Source organism: Raphanus sativus, chromosome 1 (genome assembly GCF_000801105.2).
Source record: "Raphanus sativus cultivar WK10039 chromosome 1, ASM80110v3, whole genome shotgun sequence".
NCBI classification, from domain to species: Eukaryota; Viridiplantae; Streptophyta; class Magnoliopsida; order Brassicales; family Brassicaceae; genus Raphanus; species Raphanus sativus.
This window is the reverse complement of record NC_079511.1, coordinates 528,256-543,010: the sequence shown is the minus strand read 5'-3', so window position 1 is coordinate 543,010 and position 14,755 is coordinate 528,256. Positions and strand designations below refer to the sequence as shown.

Sequence of the window (14,755 nt, the reverse complement as noted above, 5' to 3'; positions counted from 1 at the left end):
AAAAAAAAAATTACAAAAAGTTTGAATACAAAAACGTATATATAACTAGAAAAAAAAATATTACTTATATTAATGATAAATCAATAAAATATAATTATAAATTCAAAATAGTAATTATATAAAACGTAATGAGTTATAATTAGGGTTGAAAATACAAAAAATATTTGGCAAGAATAACTATTTATTTTTTAGACTTTTATATCACATAGATACACACGATATTTGAAAATCATGTCTTATGAATAAAAATGGAGAGAATCTCAATAATAATAGATTTATTTAGAATTAAAAAATCAATAATAACTAAACTTTTTGAAATAATAAGACATTTTAATAGTTTTGAAAATTCATAAACCCATAACAAGAGATTTTATAAAGTTTTTTAAAATCAATAACAATGAAATATCAAAATTTCCAATGTTGATGATAATTCATTTGCAAATAACCCCCTAAATATGTGTTTGTATAATTTGATTCAAAATTAAGCAAGTAGCAGTACAAAAATATTGATTAGGCAAAATTAGGCATGTCGCAAGTAGCCGTATAAATATGTTGATTAGAGTTTAATTAATTTTAGTCAATTAGATACTTTCAAAGAATCTACCGGTTCATTGTTTCGGTGAGAAACCAGTCCAGAAATTATAACATGATGATGTGGCTTTTTCAGAACAAACTACTATGATAAGAACACTAATGTTAATTTTATTTTTAGAAACGTAAACCGCCAACTATCTTAAAAAGATTAAACTACACGCGAACCGCCATAGCATAGCATAATCTGCTACTCCATCTTTTAAGTGAAGATAGAAAAATCTGGCATATATTATTCCTCTTTGAAACATTCCTAATTAATCACAAAAGGTTTACATAATTCAAATTAGGAATGTAATAATGTCAAATGATAAATTTAACAAGTTAGTATGTTGTCAAAAAAAACAAGTAAGTATTAAATCTATGACGGGACTTTGACCAAAAAAAATGAATGACAGGCCCAAACAAAAAGTAATTAACACGGTGATGGACATCTTATGTAAACTTCACAAGAACTTGGAGATAGCTGAGATAGCGTTTAACAAGCTGGTGGTTTTGAAGTCGAAGAATAGTGGGTACTATTCCCTTCTCCTGATCAGAAGAAGAGTGAAAGAATGATGGTCTGATAGCGAGATAGAGGTATCTCTTGCACATTTGGAGGAGCTGAGAGGAAGAGAGAGAGAGATGTAGCTTGTAAGTTGTAACCAGGAGAGACTTCCTCGCGCCACCGTGATCCATTTCATGCCTCTCCTCTCTTACCTCTGGTTCTTGCAATGTTGAGAGGATATGAACAGATGGGATTAGATAAACGAGCCCATCTGTTTGCTGCAGCTGATAGATCTCACTCTTCTTCAGATGATGTAATATATGAACAGATGGGATTAGCTGGATACTAAAAGCTACTCATCTGGAGCCTATAACCAGATGCTCATCAGAGAGGTTTTTGAGTAACTGTGTTAGAGTAACATCGATCATATTCGTCAAACTATGCTGCAGGATCAATAGCTGAATGTTTCTAGCCGAGTTCAATAGCAGATAGTCCCACGGGTTTCGTATATCCTTTGATACCCATTTTACGTCTCACACTATTCACCATCTCCCACATCCCAGCGTCAGCATATATGTTGGAAAGCAAGACGTAGACGCTTGATTCATTATGTTCCATGGATAAGAGCTTCTCTGCTATTTCTTCGGCTAACTCGACCTTTTTGTGGATTCTACAAGCATTCAGAAGAGCTCCCCAAGCACTAGCAATCGGTTTCACAGGCATGTTATCAATAAAAGACTTGGCTTCCTCAACTTCACCAGCTCGACCTAGCAAATCTACCATACACGCGTAATGCTCTTCCTCTGGTGCAATCCCGTAGTCTCTTGTCATCGACACAAACTGCTTCCGTCCTTCTTGGACGTTTCCCGAGTGGCTACAGGCCGACAAGAGCGATACGAATGTCACAGAGTTTGGAGTTAGGTTCCGCGACTTCATTTCACCAAAACAATCCAGAGCTTCCTCGAACATACCATTTATCCCAAAAGCATTGATCATTGAGCTCCAAGATATCACGTTTCTCTCCGGCATCATATCGAAAACCTTCCTAGCCATTTGAATGTTCCCGCATCTAGCGTACATGTCGATGAAAGACGTAAAATTCACAGCATCCATTTCAATCTCGTTCCTCATCATGTAACCATGAACACTTCTCCCGTGCCTCTGAGACCCCAAGCTGGAGCAAGAAACAAGAAGAGCCGCTAAAGTACACTGATTCGGAAGAACATATTCCCCCAGCATCTGCCTGAACAGATCAAACGCTTCCACAGCTCTCTCACATTTAGCAAATCCAGAAACCAGCGTTGTCCACATCACCACATTCTTATCAACACTTGTTTCAAACACCTCCCTGGCATTATCCAACAACCTGCATTTCACATACATATCTACAACAGAGGCTTGTAAATAACCGCTCTGTTCTATAAAACTCCTCCTGATGGATAAACCGTGCACTGCCTTCCCTTCTCTACCAGCAAAGACATTCCCACAAGCCTTCACCAAACATATCAACGCAAGCGCATCGACCCTTAAACCCGCCTCTCTCATGAGATAAAACAAACGAAACACTTCAGAGTCTCTCGAGTATCTCAAATAACCTTTCATCAGAACCCCCCAAAGAACCGAACTTCTCAGAGTCATTTCGTCGAACACCTTCTGCGCATCTTCCATACCACCAAACTGCGCATACATCTCGACCAACGACGGCGCAACGTAATCATCCTTATCCAACCCACACTTCATCGCTAATCCGTGAATCAGACTCCCGTTCTCTAAAAACCTTAACCCCACGCAAGCTTTGATCGCGAACACCAAATTGAAACTGTCGACGCCATTACAGTCCTTCCTCATGCGATTGTAAAGACGTAAGATTTCAACGTGATTCTTGGATTTGGAGTAACCGGAGAGGATCGTATTCCAGGAGTAACGGTTCCGATTCCGGGAAGGGATTCGATCGAAGGAAGCGGCGGCGAGATCGAGACGATTCGATTGGATGTAAGAGTTAGCGAGACTGGATCCGAGAACGACTTCTTCTTCGAGTCCGTGAGCTATGACCTTCGCGTGGACCTGTTGAGTATGGTGCAGCGATTTGATTTGGGTGAGGATCGTTAACAGAGCGTTGGTTCTGTTCACCGGAAGCATCGGTGGTGAAGTGCCCCGCCGCGAATTAAAAAAAAAAATGACCGCGCCACACTCAAAGTAAACGGAAACACGTGCTTCTGTAATAAAATTGCAAATATAATAACTAAAATCACGTGCTTTTTAATTGGGCCATGTTTATGAAGTTCCGTGAAGTTTCAGGATTGGGCTGAATGAATCTTTGTAGACCGAGTTTACATACTGATTCACGTCCACGCTGTCTATGTATTTAATTCGTGCGTCCGCACCTACCAACGCATGTCTTCGTTTTATTTGGTCGTGACTTTGAGAGTTAAGACTGAATCAAACTTTGTGACATGAATTTTTTCTCTATAAATTTCTTTTTGTAACAAAACTTTTCTCTCTGAATATTATTCGCTTTATGAGGCATTTGAATACTTCCAAGTTCTTTTGATTAGTGGTTCCGGTTTTAAGGTGATATCATGTCGTCTTGACCTCCAAAACCGAATGTGAATCGTCGTCATGTAGCGTTTAAATATTGACAAATAGATAAACAATAGTTTTTTTTGGTAAGAAAAGATAAACAATAGTTGAATTCGTATACATGTTTTTAAACAGATTAATTTGACCACAATTCTTATTTAACCGGTTGATATCTAGATAATAAACCAATATTTAGTAGGCTCTGCGCAAGTAAATCTCCAAAGCCAAACAATAATCAAAGATCAATAAGTACAAACCATCTATTTTCAAGTAATTTTTTCTTCTAAACTGATCCGGAATCTGCTTAATTAAACGATAACCGGTATAGTAATTTTGCTTACCATTTTTTTGAATGTGTACTTGTGATATACATTGCGGTCCAAGGCAAAAACCGTGTCATGTCTTAACTTGTTTGATCAATTCCTATTGTTTTAAGTTCAAATTTTGAAAACCAAGTCTTTCCTAGTAAAAGTCAAGCCACGACAATATCTAAGAATGACCAAAAGCCCCCAAAGTCACACAAAGCTACCAGTTTACCAATCAACCAACACCATTCTCGGAAACCTTATATATAGGTCATTATCGAACTAAATATGATACAAAACAAACAGAGAGTAAAAGCCATACAACAACTTTTACGTGCCAAGACAAAAAGAAGAAGAAGAAGAAATTATTACTTTTAATATACAAAGAAACAAGAGAGAAATGATGATGAAGAGACAAATGATACTTGGAGTGATTCTGCTTGGATTCTTGGTGATTTTCTTGGGCACCACACAAGTGGAAGCGGCTAGGCCGTTGCGAACCAGCGGTGAGATTCAATACGTGTTCCAGTTCCTGCAAAGAGGTCCGGTGCCTCCATCAGATCGAAACGGATGTACCCACATTCCGAAACAGGGAGGTTCGTGCCGTGGGCCGTCACGTTAGTAATGATTATACATCCTGGTTATTTCATTTTTTCTAATTAATATAAGGTAATTATAATGTAATAAACACAACAATAGTTTTGTGTGTTGGTTCTATATTTAAAGCAGTTAGCAACTACAAAAGCAAATGTATGTATTCATCAACTACAGAAAAGCTGCAAAAGCTAGTTGATGATGTTAGTTATTCTTTTATTTGTTTTGAACTTTAAACATGTATGTAATAAACACAACAATAGTTTTGTGTATTGGTTATATATTTAAAGCAGTTAGCAACAAAAGCAAATGTATGTATTCATCAACTTCAAAAAAGCTGCAAAAGCTACTTGTTGAGATTAGTTTTTCTTTTGTTTTTTGAACTTTAAACATGTATACGTATAACCATTTTTTGAAAAAAAAAGTATAACCATTTTGGTTTATAATAATATTATCTTTTATTTTTACGCATATGTCTGATGATCATCATAAAACGTATGCCCGGGTAATGTCGACCATCATGGCGGTATATATAATTGTGATAATTACATTTGACGTACGAGACTACGAGATACTCCTTCCGTTTCAAATTATATGTCATTTTGGAACAAAATTTTTGTTTCAAAATAAGTGTCGTTTTATGATTTTTATCATATATTTTAATCTAATTAAGTGTATTGGTAATGATGTTTTTATCTAGTAAATATACAAAATTAAATGTTTTATTAATTTGTGTGCCGAAGTCTAGAACGACAAATAAATTGAAACGGAGGGAGTAGCTGTTAGCTCAGTTGTTTTTTTTTTAAACTGAGTTAGCTCAGTTGTTTATTTTGACTAGGCTTTGATATCTAAATTTAATGATAAATAAAGGAAAATTTTCAGTTAAAAAAAAATAAATTAATAAATTTTAAAATAAACTATCTGCCCTTTCGTATAAATCTCGACCCTAACATTTTTATTTTAAATCACAAGTCACAACATATATTTTAATATCATTCTTTCGTTGCGATTTTTATCATAGTTAATCAAACAATTCAAGTAGAAAGACTACTGAAAGAGGATACACACTTAAACAGTTAAACCATAGTATTAGACTAGAAAATGGTTGGATACGTAAATTTTGTTGTATGGCAGTTTAGTTTGCATGGGGTTTTATTAATGATACTTATAGAGAGAGTTTTTGGGTTAACACCTCATGAGTCATGGCTTGACTTTTATGTTTTTCTCTCACTATCTTATTTTATGTATATGATCTTTGACTTTGACTACACCAGCTACAGAAAAAGGAAGAAATGTTCTACATTTGATTAAAAACGAACCTATGAAATCGATCAAACGAATCACTATGACACGGTTTGCATTTGTCAACGGCCCTTTCCTCGAAACAAATATATAGCACGTGCCCCGCATTAATACACTAAAGCAAATCGTTCTCAATTTTGATTGGCTGTATAACTATTACTTCGAGCCTTGCAAGATATTCTTGAGGCTTGGCTTTACTTGGGATTCATGACAAGACTAACGACGACAAATATAATCGTAAAAAGAAAGTTTACAAAATTGTTTTTACCACGCTGCAAGTTAGGCAAGGTAAAATAGATTTGTTTTTACCATAACTTATACATTGGTGACTAAATTACAGCTCCGGTTTATAACGGTTATTTTTTGGTTCTGAGATGCAAATAACTTCTTTTCTTGGTTTACGAAAGTCATCATCAACCATGGCAAAACCTAGCCCGACAAAAAGACCCTAGTTCTTAAACTCCACCACAAATAAAAAGTATTTCATATTTTCATCTTTTGATTCGCAGCCTCCTTCAAACTCAACTGAGAGAAATATCAAAGGCATGGGTCTAGAGGATGCTGAAGATTTGGTTCTCCACATCATATTATCCAAAGTCGGTCCTGAGAACACAGCGAGAGTTGCTTGTGTCAGCAAACGCCTTCATGTTTCCGCCTCCGAGGAATCTCTCTGGTCCATCTTCTGTTCCCTTGACCTCGACATCTCTACTCCTCTACATCCCCATGGAGATTCTGCTCCTTCCTTCAAGGTCAAATTTTTATTACTAGGTTTGATATATATATATAGCTGTGGTCTTGTTCATTTAAAGGTTGTGTCAGTATCATTCTTATTTCAGACGGCATATTATTCATGGAGGGAGTCCTTTATAATGTATCCTTGGAGTCTCGTGAAACGCGTTAAACGTTGTTGGGACAATCTCAAACAATGGTTAAGCTTAAACTTCCCTGAAGCAGAGGCTACACTGAGAAAAGGTGTCACGGAGGATGATCTTGAAGAATTGGAGACTACTGTCAACGTCCAACTTCCTCTCACCACAAGGCTTCTCTACCGTTTCGTCGATGGCCAAGAACTTCCTTCCTCCTCATCCAGTGGTGGTGCTGCTGATGGGGGGTCTCTAGGGCTTATTGGTGGCTATTCTGTGTATTGGCATAAAGTTAATGTCTACTTGCTACCTATTAAGGAAGTGATAAGGGAGAAAATTAATATCATGGCCGGCGATCATAATACTATCTCCAAAAACATTGTCGTTGTGGCTGTTTCAGCAGCTCCCAGTTCGGAGAAGATGTTTTTCCTTGATTGCACAAACGGACAGCTATATACCGACAACAAAAGTTCTCACCAAATGCTTCCTTGTGTTCCCGAGTCTTTGGTTTGTATCAACGGCGATCAGCAACAGGACGCCATGCTGCTATGGTTAGAAGAACATGGAAGGAGGTTACAAACTGGTGCTATTAAAGTACTCCGTGAACAGGATAACGTCAAAAGTATCAGTTTATTCCCGGAGATTCCTCCCTTGTGTTCTGTCTCTGTAACTAATGGTGTGCAGGTAAGGAAATAACATTCTATTTAATTTAGTTACTGATATATATTCATGGTTGTAGATTGTTAAAAATAAAATAAAAATAAATAAATGCAGGTGCGTGCTTCTTCTGTGTTTATGCCTGAAGTATCTAATCATCTGGATAAGCCACCGGTATACTCGTATGCATGTTCCATCCGGATGTCTCTCATGCACACCTTTAACAGGAGACACCATAGCTCTTGGCAAGTGTGTTCGAGACATTGGGTTGTTCGAGCTGATGGTGCGGTAATAGGTGATGTTGATGGAGAAGTTGTGATAGTTAAGGTATAGTTTTGCTTCTTCCTGTCCTGTGCTAATATATGTTCCATCTAGTACAATGGATATGAGCAATTATTTCTAATTTGGTTTGTTGTATTTTTTAGAACCCGCTCTTACAAGCCAAGGAAGAAGAGTTTTTCTACAGTTGTATTTTCCAATTTCCAACAAGTAATTTATCCGTTGAGGGATCTTTCACCTTTGTGCCTGGAAGGTATATGCTTCTTGTACATGATGTTTGATTTATAAGGATGTTATTTATCTTGTTTTTAAGATTAAACCTTGAAATTGGAGTATAATTTTTACCATTGCTTCCTTCATTTTATGTAGTTTGAAAGATCCGAAAGGGAGTCAATTCGAAGTCAACGTCGCAGAGTTTCCTGTGAAGTTACCAGACTACATCTTCTAAACTCATCTGCCTCAAGGAGGTTTGTTACTCTTTCAAGATAATGCTTTATATCAGCTTTTATATAGTTCATACATTGTGCAATGTACTTTATTAAGTTAAGTTAAGTGCTTTGAAATATCGACCAGTTTTACAAGTTCATTAGACCATATCTTATCCTCAAATGTTTTACATTAACAAGAGGTTGTGTGATGAGTGAAAATGAGGTTGAAAATGAAATAGCTAGATTAAAAAGCCATCTTGCGTTTCTGTGCTTCTGAAGGCAATTTAACATCGGTGGCTAAACCGAGAGCCTGAAAGAACCGAATAAGGTACCAAGTTATGTCTAACTGATACCATTCCAGTCCGTGCCTAGCCGAGGCCTCAAAGGCATGGTGGTTGTTGTGCCAGCTTTCTCCCATCGTCACTGCTGCTAGCCACCTACACCATTTCCACAAACACTCAAAATAAGTTTAGTGGTTATGGTATGCACAAGGATGTTCATATCTCTTTGATAAAATACCAAATGTTACGAGATGTGTCCTTGGTGTTCCAAGCTCTCGAACCCAAAATATGACATGCTGAGTTTATTAGCCACGTCCCGTGGTAACCGATTGCTCCTCCAACACCCTTTTACAATAAAATGATGTTTATAAAGAAAAATTAAAAATGATGAAATCAGCCTTTAAAACGTGAAAACTTCAAATATTTATTAAAAAATGTAAAAAAAATGTTTTTACCACGCCGCAAGTTAGGTAAGGTAGACCACCCGATAAATAGACGAGGGTCCAAAACGTCATGATGTGGCGACCGATTGTCTTTTGTAGAAACCTATAGAACCATTGCTTTTTCAAGTCCATCACGTTGTTACGTGCTCCACACTGTTACAACATGTACGATCGACGTAGTTCTAGTTAATCATAAATCAAGACTGATTTGGTTTTGCAAGAGATTTTAATACGTTGGGACTTGGGAGTTACCTTTTCTCTGAGGTAACTGGTGTCGAATATCCACAAGACATGACTGAACCAGAATCCTTCGATAGGGCTATGTGGGTCACGGTCTGAATCTGTGAATTGGTGATGGAACCTATGCGTGCTCACCCAATCTATTGGATGACCCTGCCCAGAGAAAAATAATATTTAAAATATAACCGAGGATGCATTTTAGCTGTGTTTAATTTCATTTTATCAAATATATATACCTGAAGCGCGAAAAGTGCAGAATAAGCGAATGGATATTCAAGCCATTTTGGTAGCTTAAAGCTCTTGTGAGTCAAGTTTCTGTGGTACGAAAACGTAATGCTGAGGTTAGTCACTGCAGCGAGAATAAAACCGAACAGGAGAGCTTCCCATTTGTAGTTAAAGGGAGCCAAGACACACAGCAAATGCACGGCCACAACACTTGAAGCTCTCATTACATCGACGCTTGTCCATTTTCTGAAAAAATACGCTCTTTTTTCCTTAGGCACTGTTTTTCGGCTAGAGCCAGAGTCATCCTCCTTGGTGTCACCCATCGACGACTAATGGGTTTGTGTATTTGAGATTTGATGAGTTATATGGTTAAATGAGCAAAGGTTTGGTTATATATATGGCTGAATGCTGTGTATATGAAGAATCGTAACGGTGGGTTTGAGTAACCATCATTACTTAACAACGAAATAATAAACGTGTCTATTCACCTCGTTTTTGCCTCCAAATTGGATTTGATATAGGAGAAGAACAAAGCCATTTTTGGTCGGCAAGTTTACTTATTTTTTAATATTCAGTAATATTTTGCGTAGCGATCCCGATTGATTGGTTAGTCAGCGAACTAAGAGTTAAGCATAATAGGCCCACGTATAAACCTGGACAACTGTTAAACTATTTTAATGAATACTAGTTTTTACGAATGCTTTTACGTCATAACAATACACGCATTTTGATGCCTCTTAACGTTTAAGAATCTGGAAAATATTTCATACGCATTTACAAAAAACAAAAATATTTCATACGTGTGATGCGGCTTAAAGGAAGAAATCAGACACTGAAAAGAGATAAGCAGGGCTGTTGCCATCTTTTAAATATTTTACTACTAAATAATAATACTCGTTCTTTCTGTTTCACAATATAAGATATTTTATATAAGAATTGATAATTCAAAAATATAAAAGTTTTCATACTTTTAAAATAATTTGTTTTTAAAAATTGATTGATCAATAATAATATTTTACTATATTATTGATGATTAGTTTACTTATTTTAAATTTATATTATTAATGTTCTGTCGTATAGATTTCGAGGAAATATGTCTTTTAAAACCTTCTTAGAAGAGACATGAATCGGAGTGGTAAGTTTTGTAAAGGCATCTTCATTTCCACCCCATAATTTATTCCATTTTATAGAGTAAATAAAGTGAAAAATGGAGTAGTGAACAAAAAATAAAAACATTATTATAATGTTTTTTTTTTTTGTTCACTACTCAATTTTCCACTCCATTTACTTTATAAATGGAATAAATTATGTAGTGGGGATGAAAATGCTCTAATGTATCTTCTTTTATCTCAGCTTTTAAGTTTTCAAAAGCTTTCATTAGATTAAGCTAAACTTTAATCTCTTCTGCCCTAAATTTTTTCCTTCTTTGTAAAACTTTAATCCCTTTTGATAAACAATACGAAATTGATCTAACTAAAATGGGCTACAAAGAATTTCATCTGTATATATGTGATATTATCTAGACGAAAATATTAGCATATACATTTAAAGTTTATATGGCTGCTTCTGTTCAATCCGCTTTTTTTTTCTGGTTACTCGAGTTTAATTTTCTTGCATTCTCTCTATAAAAACCAGAGAGCCAAAGCAAAATGTTATTAATATATATAACTATGAATAAACCAATAATAATATTGTAAACATACCCAGGCATACCAAATTTTATATTAGTACCTTTTACTAATGCGCGTGAATGAAATGACAGAAATAATAGAAAAAGTGATTAACTTCATTACGCATATTAGAAGTTCACGAAAACGAGCGTAATTAAGCAAATTGGTTCCAACACACAACACAACACCGGGTAACTCAATATTACGAATTTTAGCCTTACCAAAACCTTGAAACGTACGTAGACATTTAAATGATACTGATTAAAGACGATAAGTCGAATATCCTCATTCAACGAACCAATGCCATACGACGTCGTTAACTCTCTGAAGGCTCAACGAACCAATGCCATACGACGTCGTTGACTCTCTGAAGGCAGCTTCACGTCTGTAGCCAAACCGATAATTTCGAGAAAGCGGACGATGTACCAAGAGATGTCGATTTGCCACCACTCTAGGCCTTGTCTCGCTGACGACTCAAAGGCATGGTGATTGTTGTGCCAGCTCTCCCCAAATGAGAATACCGATAGCCACCTAGAACCAACATTTTCAACCACTTGGTCAGTTTCTTCGAAGTTATCTATCATTATTGCTAATTAACTGATGCGGCTTTAAAATCATGTACTAGTATATTAATATGATCTGAAACAAGAAAACATATATGTATATATATATATATGCACCCCTCGAAAACAAGAATACATATATACATGCCAACAATATATGATGTATATCTGTTCAAAAGCATGGTAAGCTATTTGGTTGAATGTGTGTTAAAAAAAAGCTACTTGGTTGAATGATATATATATACAAATTATAGATTGCAAAGAAAAACTAAATTAATATTTTTTGTTTGCATATCTAATCGTTATATATATTTTAAAATTGTATCAAATAGCAAAACATTATAATTTAGTTTACAAGTCATTTTGAACATGCTCTAGTAGTAGAGTGGACCACATAAAAAGCAAGGAAATATATGTCAGGTTTATGGACGATGAACTTAAATGCATTTGGAGTTGGTCCAGTTGAGTTTCTATTTCAGACTAATCTTTTTTCTTTGTCAATAGACCAATCAGATGAGGCGATGACAATGATGTTTTTTTCCAGCTTAGTCAAGTGACTCAAGTCAAATAGTTTTAAATTGAGTGTTTTTTTCGTGGTGCTTATGTTTATATGTCATAATCGAACTTTTACAGTAAAGATAGTTAGTTGAGGCATCAAGCATCAAATAATAAAAGAAACTATCTATAGCTAGAAAAAAATCAAATCTAGCAACTGAAGTATATTTACATCAAAGCAACCGATAGAGTTTATCAAAAAAAAGTACTTACCAAACGACATTAGTATGATGCATTCATGATTGATCAAGGATTTGTACTACGTACCAAACATTACGAGAAGTGTCGTTGGTCTTCCAAGTTCGGCTTCCCCAAATATGGCAAAGAGAGTTGATGAGGCAAGTCACATGATGCTCCATTGCTACTCCAATACCCTACATAATCCCCCAACATTAAAAATTCTTCATCATTTATCATCAATAGTTATTGTTACTATTGATAAACAAACACAATAGGTAACGTTGCTTTCGCGATTTTATTTTGGCAAGTTTTTTTTTGTTCACATTTTTTTTTGTTCACAGAAAATAAAAGAGAGTAAATATTACCATTCCCCACGTAAGAAAAGACAAACCACCGAAGTAATAGAGGAGGAAACCAAATGCTAGAATGTGGTACATAACCGTTCTTTGAAGGAACTTATAGAACCACTGCCTCTTCAAGTCCTCCACATTTGTCTTTCTTCCACACTGTCTCATTACAATAATGTATTAAATTGGAACTGTGATTAAAGTAAAGTAAATGTCACTAGATGAAAAAAAAAATGTCATTAGATGCAGTGGCGGAGCTAGCACTATGGGACGTGGGTCATTTGACCCATATGGATTTCATGCAAAAAAAATTTTTTTGCTTGATTAGAAAATAAAAATGTAAGAATATTGTAAAAATAAGCTTATTGACCCTTATGATTTATGCTAACTAGTAAATTGACCCTCCTAAAAGTTTCCTCTACCTCCGCCACTGATTAGATGTATTTTTTGGACAATAACTAAACGTATTTAATTTACCTTTTCTACAAGATAACCAGTATCAAATAGCCATAGGAGATGGCTGAACCAGAAACCTTCATTAGGGCTATGTGGGTCCCTAACTGAATCTGTAAACTGGTGATGGTATCGATGTGTGCTGACCCAATCAATTGGATCTCCCTATTACAATAACAACAAAATAAATGCTTATGCGTTTTATGATATAATTAGATACATATATAAAATAATTAATATAAACTCTATATGGGTTACGAATCTAATAAGCCTTCTCGGGTGGTCCAAGAATTCATATAACTAGAAAGTAGTTAAAATAAGAACAAAGAAAGATATAATATACTCCGATAAATTTAAGGGGTACACATATCGGCACTGGCTTGAAGTCACTCTGAGTTGGTGGTTGAGTATTATAAATTTTAACATTCAAACCTAAGATATCTAGCATTTTCTAATTAAAAAAAAGGACTAGCTGATTCATCCAATAACCCAGATATATGTGCAACTCAAACAATTAAACGAAATTATAAGTCAGGTAAGTGATACCTGCACTTGTTTGTAATTATGAAATTATAAGCTGAAGAAAGAGAGCGAACCTGAATGGCAAGAAGACCACAATAAGCAAACAAATACTCGAGCCATTTAGGGACTTTGAAGCTCCTGTGAGCCAAGTTACGGTGGTAAGAGACGGTGATACCGAGCCCACCCACCGTATAGACAACGAATGCAACCCGTAAGGCTGGCCAAGTGAAATGGAAAGGAGCTAGGAGACAGAGGAAATGCACAAAGAGAGAAGCGAAAGCTTTCACAATGTCCAATCTTTTCCACTTTCTTGCCCAAATTGCCCTTTTTCTCCTCCCCATCTCAGCCTTGTCCTCCACAGTTTTCCGGTGATTCTCCTCCTCCGAGGATGACATTGACATTTTTGTTGAATAATTTTAGCAACTATAAGTCGACGAGACTAAAAGATTATTTGAAATTTGAAGTTTGCACAAAGAGTGTGTTATAATGTGTTTTTGTGTAAGGTTGTGAATGAGTATCGTTGTAATTTATAGTAACATGCATGGAGGGCAGAGGAGGGAATTAAATACAACGGACTTGCTTATTTAACGGACGCCGGCCGTAATTTATTCTCTAATGCACGCTCCCTTTCTCACCTATCTGTAAATTGTTGCAGTTGGGGCGTAGTCGTTAAAATACTAGCTAGCTAGCTAGCTAACATTAATTTGCTGTGTTGATAGTTAAAATATTAGTACTATTATTTTTAGAATCCATAGATAGATGCATGTAAGTGTAACTATGTTAGCATAAAGCTGATAGATACCTCGTATTGATTTAGTATATATATATGCAATATATTGTTCTAAAATATTTTTCCTGTTATATGCTGATTTTGAGATATGCATTATGCATGGATGATGAACCTATATTGTATATCAATAGTGAGAAGAGTAAATATTAAGGTCTTCTTTCTGATTTTGGTTGTTTATGTAAAAAATGATACTGTTGAGCTCTTGACTATCAGTAATAAACATATACGGAATGCTAGGAGAAAAACTAATCTGTGTAAAAAGACTTAAACTAAATTTGAAACAGAGAGACGTTAGGGCGTCATTACACTTGAACAACTTAATTCCTTCTCTGTTCCCATATTTATCGGTAACTAGGTGATTTTCCCGTGCTCATGCACGGGTATAAATATTTATAAAATA

The 14,755-nt window shown here is 35.6% G+C and overlaps 5 protein-coding genes across 5 annotated transcripts; 2 read left to right on the top strand and 3 right to left on the bottom strand.

The window, feature by feature from the left end:
* Window positions 1–848: 848 nt before the first annotated feature.
* Window positions 849–3,283, bottom strand: LOC108832197 (pentatricopeptide repeat-containing protein At1g06140, mitochondrial). The gene has a single exon (XM_018605722.2). It carries the CDS (start codon window positions 3,215–3,217, stop codon window positions 1,547–1,549), a length of 1,671 nt encoding a protein of 556 aa, XP_018461224.1. The 5' UTR covers window positions 3,218–3,283; the 3' UTR covers window positions 849–1,546.
* Window positions 3,284–4,274: 991 nt separating this feature from the next.
* LOC108854159 (uncharacterized) lies at window positions 4,275–4,858 on the top strand. The gene has a single exon (XM_018627674.2). The coding sequence runs from the start codon at window positions 4,364–4,366 to the stop codon at window positions 4,583–4,585; it is 222 nt and encodes a 73-aa protein (XP_018483176.1). The 5' UTR covers window positions 4,275–4,363; the 3' UTR covers window positions 4,586–4,858.
* A 1,435-nt stretch (window positions 4,859–6,293) lies between these two features.
* On the top strand, window positions 6,294–8,179 carry LOC108854139 (F-box protein SKIP16-like). The gene is made up of 5 exons (XM_018627652.2): window positions 6,294–6,608; window positions 6,696–7,406; window positions 7,497–7,706; window positions 7,805–7,911; window positions 8,028–8,179. Exons 1-5 carry the CDS (start codon window positions 6,405–6,407, stop codon window positions 8,104–8,106), a joined length of 1,311 nt encoding a protein of 436 aa, XP_018483154.1. The 5' UTR covers window positions 6,294–6,404; the 3' UTR covers window positions 8,107–8,179.
* A 1-nt stretch (window position 8,180) lies between these two features.
* LOC108854149 (delta-9 desaturase-like 1 protein) lies at window positions 8,181–9,621 on the bottom strand. Its single transcript, XM_018627664.2, has 5 exons — window positions 9,287–9,621; window positions 9,063–9,203; window positions 8,823–8,963; window positions 8,606–8,712; window positions 8,181–8,523 (listed from the first exon to the last, which is right to left on the bottom strand). Exons 1-5 carry the CDS (start codon window positions 9,596–9,598, stop codon window positions 8,331–8,333), a joined length of 894 nt encoding a protein of 297 aa, XP_018483166.1. The 5' UTR covers window positions 9,599–9,621; the 3' UTR covers window positions 8,181–8,330.
* A 1,462-nt stretch (window positions 9,622–11,083) lies between these two features.
* Window positions 11,084–14,062, bottom strand: LOC108855890 (delta-9 acyl-lipid desaturase 1-like). Its single transcript, XM_018629818.2, has 5 exons — window positions 13,640–14,062; window positions 13,068–13,208; window positions 12,609–12,749; window positions 12,331–12,437; window positions 11,084–11,476 (listed from the first exon to the last, which is right to left on the bottom strand). The coding sequence occupies exons 1-5, from the start codon at window positions 13,964–13,966 to the stop codon at window positions 11,278–11,280; spliced, it is 915 nt and encodes a 304-aa protein (XP_018485320.1). The 5' UTR covers window positions 13,967–14,062; the 3' UTR covers window positions 11,084–11,277.
* Window positions 14,063–14,755: the final 693 nt, after the last annotated feature.

Coding starts and splice junctions, on each gene's coding strand:
- LOC108832197 (XM_018605722.2), bottom strand. CDS start 3,217: ATGCTTCCGGTGAACAGAACCAACGCTCTGTTAACGATCCTCACCCAA.
- LOC108854159 (XM_018627674.2), top strand. CDS start 4,364: ATGATGATGAAGAGACAAATGATACTTGGAGTGATTCTGCTTGGATTC.
- LOC108854139 (XM_018627652.2), top strand. CDS start 6,405: ATGGGTCTAGAGGATGCTGAAGATTTGGTTCTCCACATCATATTATCC. Junction 7,407..7,496: donor CTGTAACTAATGGTGTGCAG/GTAAGGAAATAA, acceptor AAATAAATGCAG/GTGCGTGCTTCTTCTGTGTT. Junction 7,707..7,804: donor GAGAAGTTGTGATAGTTAAG/GTATAGTTTTGC, acceptor TGTATTTTTTAG/AACCCGCTCTTACAAGCCAA.
- LOC108854149 (XM_018627664.2), bottom strand. CDS start 9,598: ATGGGTGACACCAAGGAGGATGACTCTGGCTCTAGCCGAAAAACAGTG. Junction 8,713..8,822: donor CTTACCTAACTTGCGGCGTG/GTAAAAACATTT, acceptor TTATTGTAAAAG/GGTGTTGGAGGAGCAATCGG. Junction 8,524..8,605: donor GACACATCTCGTAACATTTG/GTATTTTATCAA, acceptor GAAATGGTGTAG/GTGGCTAGCAGCAGTGACGA.
- LOC108855890 (XM_018629818.2), bottom strand. CDS start 13,966: ATGTCAATGTCATCCTCGGAGGAGGAGAATCACCGGAAAACTGTGGAG. Junction 13,209..13,639: donor GTGGTCTTCTTGCCATTCAG/GTTCGCTCTCTT, acceptor TTATTGTAATAG/GGAGATCCAATTGATTGGGT. Junction 11,477..12,330: donor GACACTTCTCGTAATGTTTG/GTACGTAGTACA, acceptor TGTTGGTTCTAG/GTGGCTATCGGTATTCTCAT.